Below are 21,248 nucleotides of genomic sequence, written 5' to 3'. Positions count from 1 at the left end.
AATTGGTCTTTTAAGTGAGCTGTTACTCATGAGGCTTTTTTGCTGATGTCCTGTAGAGCTCAATTGCTACCTGACTGGTAAGGATACAGTGACATTGGAAGCTCTATACTTTGGTGGTCTCCTGTGTGTGATAATAAGTATCATATTCTGTTCTGTTTGAAGCTGGCTTTATGTATGGTGGGTCCAACTTCTAACTGATGAAAAATAGTGTAACTAGCTGGACCTGATGCACAAGGATGGAGAGAGCTTGATTAATATGAGACGGAGCAACTGGCTTGTGTGTAGAAAATTAAGTACTGTCTGAAGTTGAACGCTGAAGAATATCTGAAAAAGTGCTATGGCCAGAACATAAATGCCATCCCAGGTCCTACCAAAGGTTCGTCTAGCCCAGTACATTGTTTCTGACAGTTGCCAGCAACAGATATTCAGGGAAAAAGTATAACAAGTGAGGCGTATAAAGTCTTAAATCTCCCCCAGCATTCACCTCATCAACTGCTAACAGGCACGATGGTAGCTTAGAGGTGGTCTTGAGAAGGCAAATGACACAAAGATAGATCTTTCGTTCTTGTGGCCTGGTCTTATAGTCTGTGTGTGTCTTCTCATCTTATGCAGAAGTCCAAGTGTAGTCACTGTGGTGACCTGGGGCTGCGGAGAGTTGGATGCTGGATTCTCTCTCCCTATGTAAAGCCTACAGGGCACTGGCAGAGCTCTGCAGAAAAACAAGACTGAAACTTTTCAAACATTGTCTTAGTGAACTTCTAGGTTCTGAGCCATGCCTAGCACTCTAGCCTCTGAATAACAAGAACAGTACAAAATGTTAGAGAATAGTTTTGTCTCTGAATTACTTGAGCAGTTGCCGGTTGTTGAGAGCATCTAGACTTAGAAGACTACTGTTCAAACTGCTAGTTAGTATTTCTGTTTTTCAGCCTGCACAAGTGGTGGAATTAATGAAAGCAAGTAATTTCTGGAACTAAGGAGACCTCAGATGTGTGAGCCTGGACTCGGATATTATCAGAAGGCTGTCAGATTTGAGGAGGAGCAAAAGGCTTATATCAAATCCTAAATAACTCAAACAGCTTGTGTACATTTTCTTTTTCTTCCTACCTTTTTTCTTTTAGGGAAGACCCAGTAGGTCAAACACTGACTGATGGAGATGTAGGAGAGAATACCAGAAGAGAATGAATTCTAGCATCCCTTCAGCAACATTGCAGGGCAGGAGCTTGCTGGGACTGACACTGTGATTTAGACTAAACAGTATAAATCGGGACTCTGCTTCTGTTTCAGAAATCTGACATACCCTCACTAGTTCACATGGGTGAAGAAGCTGGTTAGCTGGAGTCCAGAGTGCTCATGTATAGGAAAGACTCACAGCTGGGGAAAGGGCCAGATTTTGGGGGTTGTGGACTTACCTTTCGGTCTGACCTCAATTTCTTGTTTTGTTTTTTATTTTCAGGGGAGAGGAACAAAACACTATGGCCTGATTGTGGTTGGTCATTCCCTAGGGGCTGGCACAGCTGCCATCCTGTCCTTCCTCTTGCGTCCGCAGTACCCGTCGGTGAAGTGCTTTGCCTATTCTCCCCCAGGTGGGCTGCTGAGGTAGGTGTTGGGGCAGGAGAACCGGTGAGAGAGGGGGGGTGTATAGTTGTAGCTGGATCAGATCCTGTTTGTGATGCTCTGAGGAGCAGTAAAAGACAAATCTCTGCCCTGACAAGCATGCAGAAAAATGGAGAGGCAGTTTATAGGAGCCGAGGGTTGTTGGCAGCCTTTGCTCTGCGTTGTAGTTTGGAGTTTAGGTTATGATGGCAGGTGGCCACTCTCCCAAATATTCTGGTTTATGACTTAGTTGTCTGTGGCTATGGCTCTAATTTCACCCTGACTAGTGGGAAATGCAAGTTGAGTGGACAGGGTGCAATTTCCTTACTCTCTGCACAGTGCCAGTGTGTCCTCTCCCCATCTTCTGTGAATAGATGTACAATAAGGGAGATACTTGACTGAATGTAGATGTCTGCATCAGTTGATGTAGTTGTTTGGACTCCTTTTGCAGCTGACAAAGAAATTGGCACTTCTGGGGTGTGATTTCTGTCATTCTAAAGTGGGTGCCTGAAATAGGTCAGAGGGATTGTGCATCTTGGGTGCCTGTTTCTCTCCCTCGGCTATAGGGGGAATCTAGGGTAGTTGCCTCAGATGTCTGAAGAGAGGTATGGTGAATTCCTCCCACTGTAAATTGGAACAGATCTGCTGGTCATGTTATTTACATGGCAGCCAAACAAAAACGTCCTACTTGATTGCTGTGAAGTTAGATAAGGTGGTTCTAGTTGTGACAGACATCACGGGGGCACTTGAAAGCAGCTATGGATTATCAGAAGCTTCTTGTGGTAGTTACTACATCATGTTCCAGGAGCAGCCAAGGGTTTTAAACCATCCTGCTAATGAATCTGGGTACTGGCATGCCTTGTTATGATAGTAATCCCTGGTCTTCTGCAGCTATAGAGGAGTTGCGCTGTAGAATGTTTCATGAGCGTTTTATAGCTTTCTGCCCAGAGCTTCCACTCCTGAGATCCTTTGATAGCTCAGGCCAAGCTGTGCTGTGTCACCTCAACTGTTTCAGAGTTCGAGGAGGTGCCTCTGACTGCCACACTTTTGTTGCACTGTGTATCATGCCCAGGACCATCTCTAGGTCAGTGATGCAGCCTCTGCCTGTGGTAACTGGTTCAGAAGAAGGTCTCTAGGAAGGTAGCTGATTGCAGAACCAGCTCATAGAGTGGAAGCCTTAATTCCCTCTTATCTCGGTACTTGGATTACTGCAGAAAGTGGCCATCTTAGTTCTACAGTGTCTTTGTAAAGTAGTCTCAGGAGCATGGAATATCTTCTTCCTTTCTGCTGTCCTGGCCATTCCGAAACCATTGGAAAATGACTACGAGGCATTGAGTTAGAGTACTTAATTTTGCAAGTATATTCAGGGCCGTATGCAGAGTAATGTTGCTTGGGGCATGGGATGTGAATATCAGGCTTTTCTTTATCAGGGTGCAAGTCCCAAAAGCCTTTCAGCAGCTTGGGTTGAGGTTTTTATGACCCTGGTACACTGTTCGGTAACCTCTCTGACACCAGTGGCAAATTGGGAATGAAGTGCAGTTTGCTGCTAGTGAAACACTGTTTGCTGCTTCTTGGTCCTGTTTCTCTTCCAGTGAGGATGCCATGGAGTATTCAAAAGAGTTTGTGACTGCAGTCGTGCTTGGCAAAGATCTAGTGCCCAGGCAAGTTGAGAAGTGTCTGAATTTCTTGATGAGTATCTGCTGTTCTATACCAAAGTCACCTGTTTCCTATCAGAAACACCTAGATCATATCTGTCTCCAGTTTCCTCATTTACCTGTCCTTGTATGCTTCTTGCTTGTCTTCCTAGTTACCTGTATTGCTGCATCTTTTACCTGGACACCTCTATTGGTGTTTCACACACCTTTTTATAGGCATATCCCTCCCCATCTCTCAGCTGCCTATATGAAAGAAAAGGGTGAATATCCTGTCTGTGTAGTTATACTCATTGTGGTATCTGACATGCCGATGCCATCTTCCTGGTTGCCTGTGTTATCTCAGACCTCTTTACACTCTACCCTGAACTAGATGTGCCGTCATCTCATTTTGTACCGTTTGTCCCTGAATACCTATTCCATATCATCTCACATCTCTGAACCACCTCCCTCATTTCTTGCGTCTTGGCCTTTCTCACCTCTCAACATCTCCTGGGACATGTTCTGCTGAACAGGGCGTTGGACTAGGAGTCGGACAACCTGGGTTTTACTTTTGCTTCTGCCCTGTTGTGTGGCCTCAGATAAATGGTGACATATCTGCCTGTACAATATAAGGCATGTAGAATTCAGTGGAGGGAAAGTACTAAATGGTATTGAATATGCCTTTTGGTAACCTGTATGACAAAATCTTGTCCATCCTGTAATCTGTTTAGAGGTGTCATATAGCTCTGTGCCACCTTTCTAATTTATCTGTTCTGTGTCATCCTATACTTGTTTCTTGCTCACTTGTTTTTGTGATTGCATCATCTCCCTCCTTATCTGTTCATTGACCTCTCTCATATCTGTGTCTACTGATCTGATTCTGCTATTACATTTCCTACTTGTTTACTGTCACAATAGTTTCCTGTGGCCTCTTAACCCTGGTTACTGGTCCTGGGTGATGCCACAACCCACCTGAAATGATCTGCATTATGGCATTGTTGTATTCTCGTAGTGTCTTTTGTAGCATAGTTTCTTGTTCTTCTGTGCTGTGTGTCCCTACCGTCCTGTTACCTGCCTGCTGTTCCCTGCCCAGCTGTTGTAAACACATCTTCCTCTTCCAGAATCGGTCTCTCTCAGCTGGAGGGATTTCGCCGGCAGCTTTTGGATGTTCTTCAAAGAAGTAACAAACCAAAGGTAAGAGTAAAGATTAACAGACACCTGAAGGTGAGTCTCTGAGCAGTGATGGTAAACTTCTAGTGTCACATAGCAATACTGCAGACTTCACCTGCCCTCCAGGTCTCCTCAGGTCCAGTGTGACTACTATTTAGGTAACCAGAGGAGTGATGGCAAGAGCTGGAAGGCAGCTAGAGCGGTCAGGGCAAAGGGCTGCCCTCTGTTTGCAGGCTGTGTGATGATTGTGGCTCACGTGCTGTAAGTTCACCAATCACAGGTCTAAAAATAACTGAGCAGGAAATTTTCTCATCTGAGCTTGTTTTGAAGTCTGTGTTCCAACTGTAGCTTTTCTTGGCCAGTAACAAATGGTAACAGGCTAGGAAGTGCAACAGTTGTCTGCTTATAGACACTGCTGCGTGCTGTCTGGGTGGTGCTGTTCTAGGATAAGCGGTCTGTTAAATGTTTTGGAGGTAGGAAATGTGGAAAGTTGTTCCTCCCCAGGCTTCTTTACCATTACACTGAGATGGAAAAAACATAAGACATTAAGATTTTTAGGGGTAAAATATTGTAGAAATGCCCTGTAGAGGGAGAAAACTGAGCTTACATTTATTTTTCTAGTTAGCATTCTATGGGTTTTGTGTTTTGGCTTATGGGTTTTTTGGTGAATTTTTGTTCTTTTAGGATTTCTTTCAGTGCATAAAGAAAGGCCTAAACAGAATTTTTGTCTGTTTATGTTGTATAGTCTTTTGCTTATTTTTGTACATTAAAAATTCCGATTCAATCTACCTTGTTTATCCTGGAAGATATTAAGTTACCAATTGGTGGACAAGTTGATGCTTGCTCTAGATCCTTAACTCTACAAAAACGTCCAGCCAAAAAAGGAAGGATGAGATGTTGCCACTTCTAAGGTTAAAATTGGGAAAGGAAGAAACAGCTTTTCTGGGCAGGGTTATCTCTGTCTCTAGGTCCATTTAAGCAATCAGGGCACAAGACCTGTTTTTCTCTTTTCTGGTGTTAGGTATTCAGTTTAAACCTACCAATAGTGCCTTGTGAGATGACTCTGCTTTTCTTCCATGTTCTTCTCTTCTCAATATTCTCCCTCTTTTCTCTTGTATTGAACAGTGGCGAATCATTGTGGGTGCTACGAAGTGCATACCCAAGTCGGAGCTCCCTGAAGAGACGGAAGAAAACTCAGTAACGAGTAATCGTCTCTGGACCCATCCCAGTGACCTGACTATTGCCCTGTCTGCAAGCACACCACTTTACCCACCTGGCCGCATCATCCATGTGGTGCACAATCATCCTGCAGAGCAGTGCTGGTGAGTATGCACAGAGCTGTGAAGCCAGCCCACGGGTGGGGGTGAAAATTTTCTTTTGGAAAAGATTCCCCAAGACAGGAACCCATCTATGAAGGAGGTGACTTTTTTTTTTTCCTCGCTGTCTCATGGTGACAGTGATTCTGTCTGTGCTGTCAGAATAAAAAGATAGTCATGTCACCGTTAGCTACTGCAGAGTTTTGAAGCGATGGCAGTAGCACGTGTATTTTAATATCTTCTCCCTCTGTTTTTCCTCCTGTTGCTTTTTCTGTCTCTGCAACCTGCTGCTTCTTTCTTTTGCATGCCAAAATATTGGCCTGCTCTTTCATCCCCTGCTCCTCGTTTCCCCCTCTGTTTGGATCCTAACTCCTCTTCCAGTTGCTGCGAGCAAGAGGATCCCACTTACTTTGCTATCTGGGGTGACAATAAGGCGTTTAATGAAGTGATCATCTCACCGGCGATGTTGCACGAACACCTCCCATATGTGGTCATGGAAGGGCTCAACAAGGTAACGCAGAGAATTAGAATCGAGGGGCAGTTAGGTGCCCTAATAAAACCAAGTGCCTTGTCACGGGCCTCTACGTACACAGGATAGGTAGTCCTTGCCCAGGAGTGCTGGCTGTTTAAATACACAAGACCACTTACTTTGGAGGGGAGGAGGAAAGAAGACTGTGCTCTGGGCTGGTCGTGCACAGGCTATTAGAGTTGAATGTAATGAGGTCTGGAAATAGAATGTAGATCTCCATCCCAGTACCCAGAGTCCCAGACTAGGTCCTCTTTCCGAATTTAATGTCATAATAATGTGAGGTTGGGTGTTGTTTGGTTGCTTCTCAGAAGCTGCCCATTACAGACTGCAGTTCAGGTGAAATCCAAGCTGCAACAGAAGTCCTCCATACTGCAGCCCCTCTGTTAGTCTGAGGGGTGATTCAGCTTATGTGTGATGGTTGTAGAATGGGTCTCTGCCACTAAGCTACAGTTCCTAGCCACGCAGTTCTACCGTGGAGATTTAGCCAAGTCTCCTCTGCCCTGCTGGTCTGAAGGCTGCTCCTGCCAGCATCCTGCCAGTCACCTCCCCACCACTGAATTCCCAGCAGGGCATTCCGACAGGATAGAGCATGTCAGAATTCGTTGATATAATCCTTTATCTCAAGACCTTGCCTTGTGCTTGTGGAAGGCATTGGTAAGAAACAAAGGCAAATCCAGCAGTTTGAAAGTCTTGAGCTGAGAACAGCAAAGCTGCCATCTCCAGTAAAATGCTACTGTTCCTCTGCTTCCCTTGATTAGGTCTTGGAGAATTACAACAAGGGGAAAACAGCTTTACTTTCTGCAGCCAAAGTGATGGTGAGTCCTACAGAAGTGGATCTCACCCCAGAGTTGATCTTCCAGAGTCAGCCCTTGCCTAGTGGACCCTCAGTGCAGATCGGAACTGGAGCCGTAACAGCGGACAGAAGGAACAGCAGTACTAAGTGAGGATACATCTTTGATTTCTTTGAAGGATTATTGGCTTTAGGTGTGGGTCCTCTTTCTCTTGGGGCACTGTGATCAATGTTTGCGGAAAGGATAGATCCAAGGGCTGCCTTTGTGGGACACTTACTTAGCTTCAGTATGTCTCGTGTCATGTTGAGGGGGGGGAATCCTTTGTGTTGCTCAAGAATCTGTGAGTGCGGCAAGGTCAGGAGAACCTAGAAGTTGAGGGTATGGAAGAACCTTCCTTTTCTCCTTATCCAGACAAATGGGGTTTTCCCTGAAACCGTAAAGGCAAAGCTTGCAGTCTTGCAGCCAAATTTCTGTTTTCCTGTGTGATTTATGTGCCCAAAGATAGCCTATATGGTGATTCTCAACAGCTGAGAAGCAGTGAAAGCCGTAAGCTTACCAGAAGATAGACATTTAAAGCTACTTTATGATGTGACTTGTGTAATATTGTAAACAGGATAATCTGGGAACATGGTTACAGGTGAGGGGAGAGCGGTTGGTGTCCTGTGTCTGAAGGAAGACACAGGATATGCAGACACAGAAGAGCAGGAAGCTCAGTCCAGTGGAAAGCAGGCGAGGGGAAAAGGCATGTTCCGAGTGCTGAAGGGGTTGTTTTCTGAAAGCTGGACCATCACTGAGCACTGACATCAGTAGTCTGGCAAAGGCCAAAAGGTGGAGGAACATTGAGAAGGTATACAAAGGAGTGGTTTAGAGAAGAGCTCGTTCTTTGTGGTGTGCGTGAACAGCTTTCCTCCAGGAACAAATGGCAGAGAGACTCCTTAGAGACTTTCAGATAACCTTTGAGAGGCATTGCAGGCTTCTTGCAAGAAGCAAAGAAAGTAGATATAAAAATATGGGCAAAGACTTATTTCAAAGTTGGAACACGACTTCCATCACAGAATTGCATTTTATAGGGCAAATTTGCAGACAAAACAGGGAGGACGAGAGAAGGAAGATGGTTTCTAGTCAGAGGTAGAAAATGGGAGTTGTGAGGGGAAACTGAAGACAGCATTGTGGGTGGGAGAGGATTATTTCTTTGCAAGGGAAGCACTTCTATGGAGACTTCAGGTAGAGAGACCCAACAAGAAGCCCTGTGTGTGTGGGAGGAGGCAGGGTGAGATGGTCTGTGCTGAGTGATGGACAGCTGAGTATCCTTGAGATAACATGAGTGAGATCTAAATTTAGAAGAAAGATAAGAGAGCAAATAATATGAAAATTGTAAGGTTCTTGTCACAGAGAGTGAATGGTCAGAGACAGTGAAGGAGAGCTTAGAAACAGAACCGCAGCTGTGATGAAACAGCAGGAACAGGGATCGGCCCACGTTTGTGAAGGCTACAGTAAGACTGAGAAGATGAACTAGGTCAAGCAGCAGAGAGGGGAGTGGTGGTTTCTGTGCTGTAGCCAGAGCAGACCCAAGGAGCTGCTTCCCTTTGAGGTGAGTGAAAGCAGAGGGGGGATTCTGAGATGTGAAAGGGAAATGAATGGGGGAGAGGGCAGAGAGGCTTCAGGGAGGTGCTAGAGTGGAAACAGTTGTAGGTTGGTTGTGTTTAATTCAAAGCTAGAGCCAGCTTACTGTGTCAGACTCCCTCTTTTGGGGTTCTTGAAACCTGTTCTCAGATCACTATTACTCTATTGAAGTTAAAAAGGGATCAAATATTGGCCTAACTTATAAGCCTTTCCTTATACATCATGTCCTTTTGGCAGGTGCAGCAGTCCCCTCCCAAGCTCAGGCTCTTTTCCCAGATATTTCTTAAGTTCTTGTCTTTAGGACTGTCGCTTCGGCTGCAGCTAATCCCAGGCTTTGTGTGTGCCTGGTGTGGGGAGCTCCTTCCCTGTGTCTTTGACACAGTGTCTTTCTGGAGGAGCCTGCCTGATTCTTTAAAGTCTTAGTGTGACTGGAGTCTTTCTAAAGATCTTTACTTGTCTTAAGCTGAGTAGCTGAGTACAAAATTGCTTTTTTTACCTATTTTGAAGTCTGCTGCCTGAAATGGTAGCTGAATTGGTCATGGGCAATGCTCTTAACAGCCTCCTGGCATTTGTGGTAGTAAGGTAGGGATTGCCAGCATGGAGAAGTAGGGGAAGGCATGACACTGGAGTGGTTCAGAGTGTGAAAAGAAAGACAAAATAGTAGGTTAACTGTAGGCAAGTCCTTTAACCTCTCTTGCCTCAATCCTCTCTAATATAAAGGTGCTGGGTGAGAGAAGGGTTTGTCTGCACACGTGGAGACTGCACCATGGTTTTGAGTGCTTCAGTTAGAAGTGTGCTGCATGTTTCACTGGGAGCAGAACCATGGTCCAAAGTGAAAATGGTGCTTGAGAGGGAAGGCATTTAGCCAGGAGAAAAGGGAGAAGGGCAAGAACTTGAGTTTGCAGAGGGAAGGAACTGTACCTAATATTTTCAGCTGGGAGGACGGAGAGAGAAGAGTTTTCTTGCAGGTGTGGATGGCTCTGGTTAGAGCAACGCCATGTGCCCTCAGTGTGTATGAGGAACTCTGTGCCCAAGACTTGGTTCCTTTGGCTGTTCTGGCAGCTTGCGGTTCTGTGGAGCGATGTAGCCTCACGTTGTCCGTTTCTCATTGCAGGAGCAAGTCCCATTCTGAAATTAGCTTGGAGGGGTTTTATGAGACAAAGCCACTTTCTCCTGTGCAGAAAGACCCTGTGGAGCTGCTTCTCCTGGATACAAAGGAACGTCTGTCTGTGGAGCTGCAGGACCGTCGTGCCCCTCTCGCGACCATGGAGAGCCTTTCGGACAATGAATCCATCTACAGCTTTGATTCAAGGCGCTCCTCTGGTTTTCGGAGCATCCGGGGCTCCCCCAGCCTCCATGCTGTCATGGAGAAGGATGAGACGCACTGCTTTTATATTGACCCTGTTATCCCTGAGGAGAACCCCTCCCTCAGCTCGCGGACAGAGCTGCTGGCTGCTGATAGCCTCTCCAAGCACTCCCAGGAGACTCAGCCCCCTGACAATGTGCTCAACAGTGGTGGCACGACCCCCCAGCGACGCTGCAGCGAGGAGGGGGCCAGCAGTGAGGGGGACCGTGTTTCCTTAGCCCCTCGTGAGGAGCTGTCCCTCCAGAACGGACGGCTCACTGATGTTCCCAGTCCCCAAGTGCTGGAGTTTGCTGAGTTCATAGACAGCCTCTTTAATTTGGATAGCAAAAGCAGCTCCTTCCAGGACATCTACTGCATGATGGTGTCAGACAGCTCCAGTGACTTTGCAGAGATGCCCAAGTCTGTCAGTGATCAGGAGATCCTGTTGAGGGCACAATATGAACCCAACCTAGTCCCAAAGCCCCCGAGGTTGTTTGCAGGCTCAACAGATCCTTCGTCGGGCATCTCTGTCTCACCCTCTTTCCCCCTTAGTTCATCCGGAGAACTCATGGACATCACTCCCACAGGCGTGAGCAGCCAGGAGTGCCTGGCCACTGATAAAATCCGGACTTCCACCCCCTCTGGGCATGTAACCAGCCCTGCCAAGCAGGATGACCTCATGATTTCGGCCCTCTAGTGCAGGGTAAAGGGGTGCGGCTCTGAGAGCTGATCCCGTAGGCTGAGTGCTGGGATAATACTTGGAGTAGGTGGTCATCGGGCAGTTTGGATCGGAGGAGACAGCTGGAAACATTCCTTCTGGGGTGACACAGTGGTCGTACACTAGTGTCTGGAGGATGGATTGTGCTCGAGTCCCATGCTTGCAGCTGGGAGAAGAAGCATTGCCTCACGAGGCCTGCTACACTAAGAGGGTCTGAGTCACTAAAGGTAGATGCAAGTTCCCTACCTCAGCCTGTCTCATTTCATTTAAGAGGCAGATTCCTTGCCCCAGGGCACCTGCTGAGTTTGGGAGTGAGATACCCTGCTTCAGGGAATCCTCTGGGGTGAAGGGGTGGATTCTCTGAAGCTCGAGGATTGGATAGACAGAAGCAAGGGGGCCAGGCCAGATCACCCCCTTGGTACCGTGTCAGTGGTTTTGGAAATGAGCGGATTGAGACTTTGGGCCCTATTGCACTACCATGTCGGATCTGGCCCAAGATCCAATTCGTCACACTTCCATGGGGATTGCTTTTGTAGGACACTCTCCTGTTTTAAAGCCATTGGGGCTGTATTCTCCCCAAATGCAGTCTCCCCTCCCCTGGCCAGGCACAGCAAGAATGGGGCTGGCACTGTGTTTTCTCTCCCCTGGGTACTTCCGTGTTCAGTGACCACCAGGCTGCTTCTGAGAGGGAAGGACACTGTTCTGAAGAGCCAAAGCCCTCTGCCATGTCCCTCCTTTGCCAGAAAGAGTTCTCCTGGATGTCACCATCATCACTTCTCAGTTCCCTGGACCACTCTGAGCTGGCGACATTCCTGCAGGACTGACAGGATTCTCATCTCAGAGCTGCATGGATGGATCAACTTAAAAATTTAACAGGCTTCTCAACACCCAGTGTTATTTGCCAGGCCCCTGCGGAGCCTGGGAGCCTCTCCTGGACTCCGCTGGGTCCTCACACCACCCATATACAGTAATCACAGATCAGTGCCAGCCTCTGTCATTGGGAGTTCAGGGAAAAGATGAACTTTTACTAAGTATTGAAATCTCTTGTATGTTTACAGAGCTGCTAAGCTTTTTGGAAGGTATTTATTAAGCAAACAGGGAGGCTTTCCCTAAGCAAAAAGCATGTTCATTCTCTCCTTCCTGTGGTGTTCCCTCCGGGGACTGAGGGGAGAGAGGATGGGCAGGTATGATTACAAGTCCCCTGCTTTTAAAGTGGATCGGTCTGGGGGAAGCTGCGTGCATCCCTTGCCCACCCTCCCTCGTCCACCTCCCCACTGCACAGCACCACTTGCAAAGCTTGACCAAGGAGCTAGTAAAACTACCTGAGCACTGCTGTGTAAAGCCTCGATGCCCGGAGGAGCCTGCTGTAGACCTGTCTAGGCAGGGACTTTCCAATGATGGAAGCAGGAGAGAAACTACCTATCTAGAAAGTTAAACATACTGTGACCTGTAGAAGGCCTTCAATTGACAAAACACCCGCATATCAAAGCTCAGCGGAGTTACCAGTCTCACTGGAACTCTGTCCTCCCTCACTGGAAAAGAAACTCGTATTTTAACTTCCTTTATAGTCACAGAGATGTTATTGCCCTCCTTTCCCCTCCTTAACTGTGGTATTTCCGTTGTGGGAAGAGGCTGTGCTTCCCAGGAGCTTAGCTCGTGACAAATCCCTCGGCTCCTGTTATCCCTAGCCTCTAGCTGTGTTCACTGAGTAGTTTCTGGAAGGCCCAGGCATGGGTCAGGGCTGTGCTGTCCTGGGTGCTACACAAACGGAGCACGAGTGGCATCAAATGCCATCAAGTCAGAATGGGAGCACTTTATAGCCGGTGTGCGTTGATGTAAATGACTTTAGGTGCACAGAAATGAACTGGACTTTGTGTCCTCGTCCTGATCTCCCACTCAACAATTTAGTGTGGGATACCGTGTCCCCTGCTCCTTACAAATTACAGGGCCTTCAGAAGTGCAAGGACTTTGTTAAATGGGCAGTAAAATATTGTCCCTGTGGTTTAGGTTCCAAAGGTGACCTTTTCTATACTGTCTTGAATTGGAGGGAAGAAATCCCTCTGAATTCAAAGTAATTTGTAAAAGAAAAATGGTTTCATTCTGAGCAACAAGAAGTTACTTTTTTCTTTGTAGGTCCTTCAGAAAAGAGCAGCGTTGTTCCCCTTGCTGAGAGCTTGTATGGTTCAGGAGCTCATATAGAACAGCTTTGTAAGTGCCATCAGATCATCCACTATTGCAGACCACAGGGTAAGGCTGAATTGCTGCGCACACCCAAGAAACGCTAAAAAGGTGGTGTCCAGGAGTACGCACAATAAACTGGGTAGTTCGGAGGGGGAAAGGGGAGCTGATGTGTAGGGAGGCTGAGGCTAGCAGGCTAGCTCACCTCCTGATGCAGACTGCTGACACACGTTGATAGAGTGGGGAAAAGGAGTTCATTTCTGCCTTTAATCGTCAGCAGAAGATGGGTAGTAATAACACTTAGCACTTAGGCAGAGCTTTATATCTGCAAAGCACTTTACAAACACTAATGAAAGAATCATCTCTGTCCCTGGCAGTGAGGTATTAGGAGAAGGCTGTCTCAGACTAGGTGGAACTACTGGTGCCCTACCCGAGGATGGTGGGGAGATGACTCAAGGTGAGGAAGGTGGTGGATTACCTCCCTCTTAAGAAAAAATTGTTGTTTCGGTAGTGACCTGATGATGTTTAATGGGTCGCAATATTGCACTAGAAAGTCACTTCACCTGGATGTACCTCTGCTATGTCCTGGAATACGCGATTGCTGTGCGTGACTGTTTCCTTCTCTGTGCCATTGGAACTGTGTCCCGGGGGAATGGGGTTACCTTGCCCTGACCAGCTGTAGCAGGAAACAGCCTGGCATGCTGCGGTTTTTTGCTTCGTGCTCTGTGACTATTGGGCTTCTTCTGAAAAGCCTGGAAATACCTAATGCTTGTGAGCTGGGCTTGCCATAGATCAAGGCAGTAAAGGTGCCAAAGAGCCCTTTTAGTTAAGGTTCTTATTGCATCGCATTATGGGTAATTCCTGTTTTCCGTTGTTCTCTCTTGACTGACAGATCTGTTCCCAGTCCTCACAAAGTAAATCCACACTCTTCAAATTATTTCTGCTTTAAATGTCTCTGTGTCTTGATTCTCATCACTCCTTTGCTATAAGAGCATTTGGACGGGCTGATCTCCTATTTCATCCTGGAAGAGCATATTTGGAAAGTTAAAATAAATGCTAAGCCTGTAGCTACCTCCTTCATTTGTACTGCACACTACTGCCTGCTTTCTCTGCCCTCACTCCACTCTGATGTGCAGCTGTCTTTGGAAACATGAAGCGTCTTCAGATTTCTTAATCTCTTGGCTTCTGGTTCCTACTCTTGAGCTTTGTGCCTTCTAATCTTTATATGTTCCCTTGATCCTTCAATGGGATGTTCCACCCCACGTTGAGGCAGCGCTGGAAGTGCAGTTCATAGTGCCTGACACCCTAGACCCCAGCTAAGCTGCCAACAGTTCACCCAGTTCAATGGCACATCCTTAAAATCCTCTCTAAGAGCTTTTCGGCAGAGGAGCGGAGCTGAGGCCACGCAGTTCCTGGAGAGCAAATAGTGGGCTTTGTGCACCTTAAAATTAAAGCACAGTAAGTGAAACACTCCACACCAATGCAGCTTTGCCAAAGAGTCTAGCTGGGTTCTCTGCCCTTTCCACGATCCCCTGGTGCAGCAGATTTCAGCTGAATCTGTAATGGGCACTTGCTCTTGCATGCTTGTTCGTGATATTCTCAGCATACTGTAGTGGAATGTAATCCTGAAGCCTTGGAGCATTCAGGGGCAACATGGGAGGCCCTTAACTAGGTGCATGTTGAACTCCAGCGGTTTCGGAACGGTCTCTGACCCCGCTGTGAATGCACTCACAAGGTGTGAAGGGTTTGGTACTGCTGTCCATTTTTTGCACCTATAAGCTGCACTCCATCCCTTTTAGGTGTACCTGAGGTGGAATAAAATAATCCTATTGATAATATCCCAGTGAGTTTTGATTGTCGAGCCCTTAGCATGTAATGTTGGCTGGCTATGGTTTTGGAGGCTCTTCTGCATCAACAATAATTGCTTTTATTGTTGCTTTAATTGCGGCAGTGCCAAGAACGTAGAGAGGATCCTGCTGTGCTGAGTACGTACAAGTGCTGAACAGAAAGCAAGCCCTTCTCCAATACTTACCAGTATCCCCTCTCCTTCTCTGGGGAGCTGCCCTTTCCATTTGGAACATGCATTTTCTCCTAAAACTGCCACCCTCTAACCTTCCCTCTTTTTCTTTGCTCCCTATTCCTGTCACCTAACCAGGAGCTAACTTATCTCTCTCTTGATTGCTCTGTCTCGGAATGATGGTGTCTTAGTCCACATCCTTGATAGCACCACTTAAGCATGGGAAAGCTATTCCCTGTGGTCTCATGATGACCTGGAACAGTTGAATGGATTTCTGTCTTGATTCACTTGAGAGCTGCTGCCCTCTGTGACAGACAAGGCTATCTAGAAAGGTCAAAGCACTATCAACACTGAGAGGTTCTTTAGCTATCTCTAGCTTTTGCTTACCTGGTCTGCGGTCAGTATTTTCAGTGTTCATTGTTTCTGCAGCTTTTTAAGAACTTTATTCAAAGTGAACAGGAGTTGTATGAGATATTTTGCTCTCTACAGAGGACTGAGATGGCAAAGCTGATTGCATTTGCTTATCTACTCTCACAGTGACTCCCATTTCTACACTTGTAGGACATTGTTGCTTAGATTGCAATAATAGCTGCAGGATTTAGGTGGAAAGTAGGTGTTGCTGTCAATGAACAAGGGCACGTAAGAAGAAGGAAAAGCACTAAGCATGGGGATGCAGGATCACTGTGTGCTCCTTGTTGCTGCTTCTGCTGTGGGAGTCTGACTTGTTGCTGTGTCCTGTCTCTATCAAAAGAAACAGAACAGGGCTGATCTGTGTCAAGTGCAGCAAACTAGATGAGTATGGCATTACTTTTTCAAATATCTCCAAATAAGGTTCCCCTCTGCTCAGTTGCACTGTTTGTAATCTGGGCCTAATTAAGAGGGGGTTTTAAACCTTCCCTTAAGATATTAAGTGATTTTGTTTCTTTATGAGTTGTGTATTTTATTTTTTTCACTGCTCCAGATTAATGTGGGCCCCAGTCTTAATGCTCTCTCTAGAAAGCTTTTCCATGTTTCTGGTTACTGCTGCTTCCTACTTTTAAATTCATTTTAATCCTTCCCGTATTCTGCTTTTAGATGGGGCAATGAGATCTGTACCTGTTTGAGAGCATCCTCTTGATTTGTAAAATGGCCTCTTTAATATATTCTTTATGCACTTAGATGTTTTCTCAGCTTTTTTATCTGCCTGCAGGCAAAGACCAATGTTTTCATTGAATCGCCCACACAGATACCCAGTTTAATTTACAACTTGGGGCATATGAATAATCGGAATTATCCCTTGCAGTGGTGATTAGTTGGGGTTAATCATTGCCGAAATGCATGTGTCGGTGTGTTTAGAGTTTGTCTTGTGTGGCTATATCCCTACAGGGAAGACTGGGAGAAGGAGCATCAGTTCTAGCTAGCTCAAAATATACGTGCTTTGTCATTTGCCATTGTATTGGCACCTTGATACCTGCCCCTTTCCTAGGATAGCTGTTAGATCTTTCTCGTAGCAAAACAGGATACATATTACCTATGCAAACTGTACTTGGATTTCTTTACGTGTTTTACAATATCAACAAATAGGTTTCTAGATGCAGTGAAATTTGGAGGTCTTAAAGTTTCGCTGCGGAGCTACAAGCTCCTCCTTGTTTCTGCTGGTGAGTGGATGCCACGTGCACACGTAAGTGCCACATATACTCATCAATGCGTCCCGCATCTAAATCCCAACAGAACAATGATGCTGGAGGGCATTCTAGCCTACCCTGTTGCATTTCCATCGTCAACAGAAGCCCTTCTGTGTTTGCCTTGGGAATCGGCTGGGCCGGAGCTCTGCTTGATGCTGGGTTCACTTTGTGCTTATGCGTACCCACCGCTGGGATATTCTCTTCCCTTGGCAGTAGGAGGACATTCTGGCTTTGCAGCAAGGGTAGCAGTAGCATTTGATTTCCATTTTTAAAGGTGTGGTGGTTGCAACTACTGCCTGCAGAGCATGTTAAGCCACACAGGTCAGTAATTTGCTGATAAAGTGGTTTATAAGTCTTTTTAAATGTAATACAGAAATAGTGGCAGACATTTAAAATAACTTCTAGCCCTCAACAAACCTCGCAGCTTTGCTTTTTGCTTAAAAGCTCCTTTAGCTTTCCTCTGATCTGTAGCATTATATTTGTTCCTTTCTGCTCAGACAACTGCAGACTGAGATGGCTTTTGCTGGCAATCCTTCCATGCTGTCACTTGTTTGTCATCCCTTCTGTTGAAATTCACCCCGCTAAAGCTGGATTTTTGCTGAGAGCTGTTATTTAATTGTGCTGCTGCCAGCAGACTCTCACAGAGCTTCTCTGCACTTTAGGAAGTATATAGACAATCTCTGCGATCCTCTTTCTAGTTGGAAAAGCCGAGGGTGAGTAGATATTTGTTGGCTAAGTGCTCCCTCAGAGTTCTGTAGCAGCAAAAGTAACGACTTACAGGGAAGTAGAAGGGAAATGGGTCAAATATCTAATACGCTGAACCTGAAAGCTCAGTGTAAAAACCAAGACTGTTTTAACGCGGATGGTTGTTGTTTCTTAGCTGTGAAATGTCAGGCTCTTCCCCACTTGAGGCATACCTGGTGCCTCTTTAGCCTGCCTAAGGAAAGGGAGGGTTGGAAATGCAGCAGCGGTTTTGCACAGACTGCTCTGATGCTCTGAAGGAAGGAATATATTGCTCTGAAGCACTGGAAAGCACCGGCTTAATCAGGCTTGTTGCACGTTCTTCTCAGAGTCTGTGCAGTACTGAACTGCAGTGCTGGATTTATGGAAGAACTGCATCTCTTGAGCCAAAGCTCCCTCTCATGGCGCTCCTGCGTGGAGGAGGCGATGCTCTGTCGCAGAGTGCATCCTGCTGGAGGCAAACGTTGCCTGTTCTTGGCAGCTATGGGAAGAATGAGAAAAAGAAAGACTGCAGCTGGGAGATGGGACTTGGTCTGGGAGTTCCTTGCTCTCCAATCTGATGGTCATACTGGTGTTATGGTCAAGCGTGAGAGGTATGTGAAATAGACTGTATCGGCATTCATTGATGCCCTTCTCCCCCTTGCCAGCTCCTGAGCGGGCTGTGTGTCTGCTCTGCTCCCTTCAAGGGAGGAGCCATTGCCCCTTGCAGTGAGATCTGGCAGGTTAGAGGGCAGGGACAAGCCTGGGGGCCTGTGGTTTATTTGCTTCAGAGTTTTTAATGTTCCAGTTCTGAGAGTCAGGGCCTTCACTGCCGAGATGGGTAGGTGTTAGATCTGTGGCAGACAGAGCCTGAAACGTAAACCCTATTACTTTGTAAACTCTGTGTCATTAAAGCAGAGAAATATTTTAGGAGGGAGATCCCTCACTGTATAAGAATAGCCTGCTGTGTGGAGGGCAGCGTGTTCTGCAGAGCAGCAAGGCTGTTGGCTCTCTTGTGTGGCAGGAGCACTGCAAACTGCCAAACTTTTGCTGCGCTTCTTTTTTCCCCACCTCCTGACTGTATCTGCGCCCAGCGCTTCCCTGAGAGCTGTTACGCTCTGTGCGGGAGGGTGTTGCTAGCCTAAACTTAGGCTGCTTAAGGGCATGCACCCTGGAAATTTGAAACAATTGAGAGCGAGCAATTCCTTGCTTTATTGTAGGGACTTGCAGTCCTAAAAAGCTTCAGTTGTCTCCAAGCGCTTTGCTGTCTCTGTTACTGTTGTTGTTTTCTTTTCTGCTTATTTTCTTGAGCTCATACCTGTTGTGCCTTTGTTTTCCTTTGGCTTGAGGCCCAAGCCTCCTGCTTGGGACCAGCTTCCTTTCCTACTTCTGCGCATTATTTCTTCTCTGGGTGTATGAAAAGGAATGCGGTGTGGCCAAGGACTGGTTCAGAGTTGCCCTTGCTGCCAGGTCCTCCCTTTCTGCCTCAGCTAGGACTTGCTGGATTTCCCCACTGTCCCCTGCTGCCTCAGGTCGTATCCAAGTGCCAGTAGCAAAGCCTGACCTGAGGCGGGCTGTTTCCTTGAACCCACACCGCAGTTACCCTGCCAGCCCCCTCCAATCTAGAACCTCATCTTGTGCAAAGCGAGTGTGTTCTGTGCACTAGGAAGGGAAAACTTCCTACCACTTCTTACCTTTGGTGTATGTGACCTCAGTCAGTGTTTAACAGGTCTGTTCATGAGTAAAACTTCCTCTCAGGTCTATTCACGAGTAAAACTTTCTACTCTTCAAGATCTGACTCTGTCTTTGCAAGAACTTATGCTGAAAGGTACTTAACATATTCTGAACTGTCTGCTGCAGTTTTGATTTACTGACATTTCTCTCGCTGGCTCTGGAACAGCCGTTTTCCAAAGGTAAGCTCTCTTTTTAGAGAGTTGGGCATTTTTGCTGCTTTCATTGCTGTGTTTGAGACCTCTGACATGTCATCCTGTGCTCTGTTTTTCATTTACTGAACTTTTCTACCTGCCCAGCACATCTGTATGATGAGGGGACCTCTATCTGGCTACTTACTTATTTCTACAAAATCATTAAACACAGAGCAGCACAGGAACAAGCCTTCTTCATTTTGGTTTCTCTTGGGATTCCACTGCCCTGCTTTCCATCATGGGTTTTGTGCAGTTCTGATGGCTCAGAGTCGGAGGTACCTGGTGCACGTGGCAGTACCAGGAGGAGGGAGCAGCCCAACTCGGCGCGTGCATCACTCAGCGCTCAGGCTGGCTTGGTGGCACGTGCCTGTACGGTCTGTCCTGTCTTGATGCGCTACTTTGGGGATGTTGTGCGTGCAAAGCGATCGCATCACGGTGTGTTTGCTAGACCACTGCCACGCACCTTTTTGGGTCTTAACTCCTTTATTAGTATGTCCACAGTGCTTGCTGATGGCCGCTCTCTGGTGGCAAAGTGGCATCATCTGCAGCTACTGAGGCTAGAGCTTCCCAGCTTTCCCTCCACAAATGCTGCAGCTGACTGAAGAGGTGATGTCCTGGGAATAGCCTCAAGCTCCTGTCCTAGTGATAAACTTAATTACTAACGTCAACACAGGGATTATTGGTGATGGGTTGTGCCTCCCTGCCTGTGTGCATGGGGCAGCAGGAGAGGAGTGCTCTGCCCTGTAAGACCCTTTCCTTTGGTTCAGCTGTCTGCTCCAGTGTCCTGCCGTGACAGCCACCAGTCTGGCCTGTCCTCCCTTATGGCTGTGAACGAGCAGAGACAGCAAGACCAGAGGAACTGGCAGAAACTATTTCCTTTCTCATCTTTTTGTGCTTTTTAGTGCCAGCTGTGTTGGGCGGAGCCCAGCTGGATGGTCTCCATGCGACAGGAGCTGTCTGCTGGTGGGGGGCTCTAGGCAGCAATGGCGTACAATAACTCCCTTGCCTCCCACTTCTCTCTCTGTCAGCGGACACCAAGGCCTCTGTGGAAAAGCCCTTCTGCCTGTTTCTGTCACCTATCTCGCATCATGTGCTGGGGCAGCTCAGAGTAGGGTAGCTATGAATTAACTCTTTGACCCCAATTGCCTCTTTATAGCTAAAGCCTTTTGTGTTTATGGGAGAAACAGTCCTTCTAGGGAGCTCTGAGCTGCTCTGCCTGCCTCTTGCAGGGCTTAGAGCACTTGCATATGCAATCGGGGGGAGACAGCACAGGATCCTGTGTCCCCATGCTCAACCAAGAGGTCACTGCCCATCCCGGGAATGCTGCCCTCTGAATCCCTGCTCCAAGCTGCCCCAGCATGAAGACTACAAGGAAACTAAAGCACTCCTCATGTGCCATTCTCATGTGACTTTTTGTACCTATGTATGAAAGATCCAAACTAATATTGCTGTAAAGAAAGATACAGATTAATATAGCATATTATATAAAGATATATGTATATAAAAGTTTCTGTATATTGTATGGCACTGTGTATAAAATGGATGTAGAAGCATGACTGGTGTATGTGACTGTTCCCAAGTCTGACCTGGAGAATGACAGTTGTGATTTGCCTGAGGTTATGTCCTGAAGGATTGTGTGCGAGTTTGAGAGTTGGAAGAAGCTGCACTGTGCTCTCTCATTGCAGAGGGATGAGGAATATGATGTTGGTGCATCGCCACACCTCTCTGGAAGGCTCTGGGGAGCAATTTAGCTGCCACTGGGGCTGATCGTCACCTCGCTAGCTCTGCCTGTTCTGGATCTCAGCCTTTGATGGAGTGGGAAAAACGCTTTGGGGAACATCTCTGTCCCTCGAGATCAGCTTGACATTTCTACACCCTGCCTTTCTGTGCAGCGCTTGCTAGCTCCAGCCTGGCCCTGTGCAGCCAAGGGTGGAAACTGCAGGAGACTCAGCTCTAGCAATCTCTCTTCTTCAGTGGAGAAGAGAGTTAAGGAAGAAACTTGATGCCTTGAGTTACCAAGTACTT

General features: G+C 46.9%; 1 protein-coding gene across 4 annotated transcripts in view; it reads left to right on the top strand.

Annotated features, from left to right (window-relative positions):
- Positions 1-20,677, top strand: part of DAGLA (diacylglycerol lipase alpha) — a 74,355-nt gene extending 53,678 nt beyond the window's left edge. For all 4 annotated transcript variants that reach the window (XM_072865934.1, XM_072865935.1, XM_072865933.1 and 1 more), the window contains 7 exons: positions 1,454-1,596; positions 3,186-3,254; positions 4,349-4,421; positions 5,523-5,719; positions 6,095-6,224; positions 7,001-7,182; positions 9,771-20,677. In XM_072865934.1, coding sequence (XP_072722035.1) covers positions 1,454-1,596; positions 3,186-3,254; positions 4,349-4,421; positions 5,523-5,719; positions 6,095-6,224; positions 7,001-7,182; positions 9,771-10,698 — 1,722 coding nt within the window. In that variant the 3' untranslated portion in view covers positions 10,699-20,677. The remainder of the gene's footprint in view (positions 1-1,453; positions 1,597-3,185; positions 3,255-4,348; positions 4,422-5,522; positions 5,720-6,094; positions 6,225-7,000; positions 7,183-9,770) is intronic.
- The last annotated feature ends 571 nt before the right edge of the window (positions 20,678-21,248 follow it).

This window comes from Ciconia boyciana, chromosome 6 (genome assembly GCF_034638445.1).
Source record: "Ciconia boyciana chromosome 6, ASM3463844v1, whole genome shotgun sequence".
NCBI lineage: Eukaryota > Metazoa > Chordata > Aves > Ciconiiformes > Ciconiidae > Ciconia > Ciconia boyciana.
Note: the sequence above shows the minus strand (reverse complement) of the source record. Positions and strands in the feature narration are given on the sequence as shown.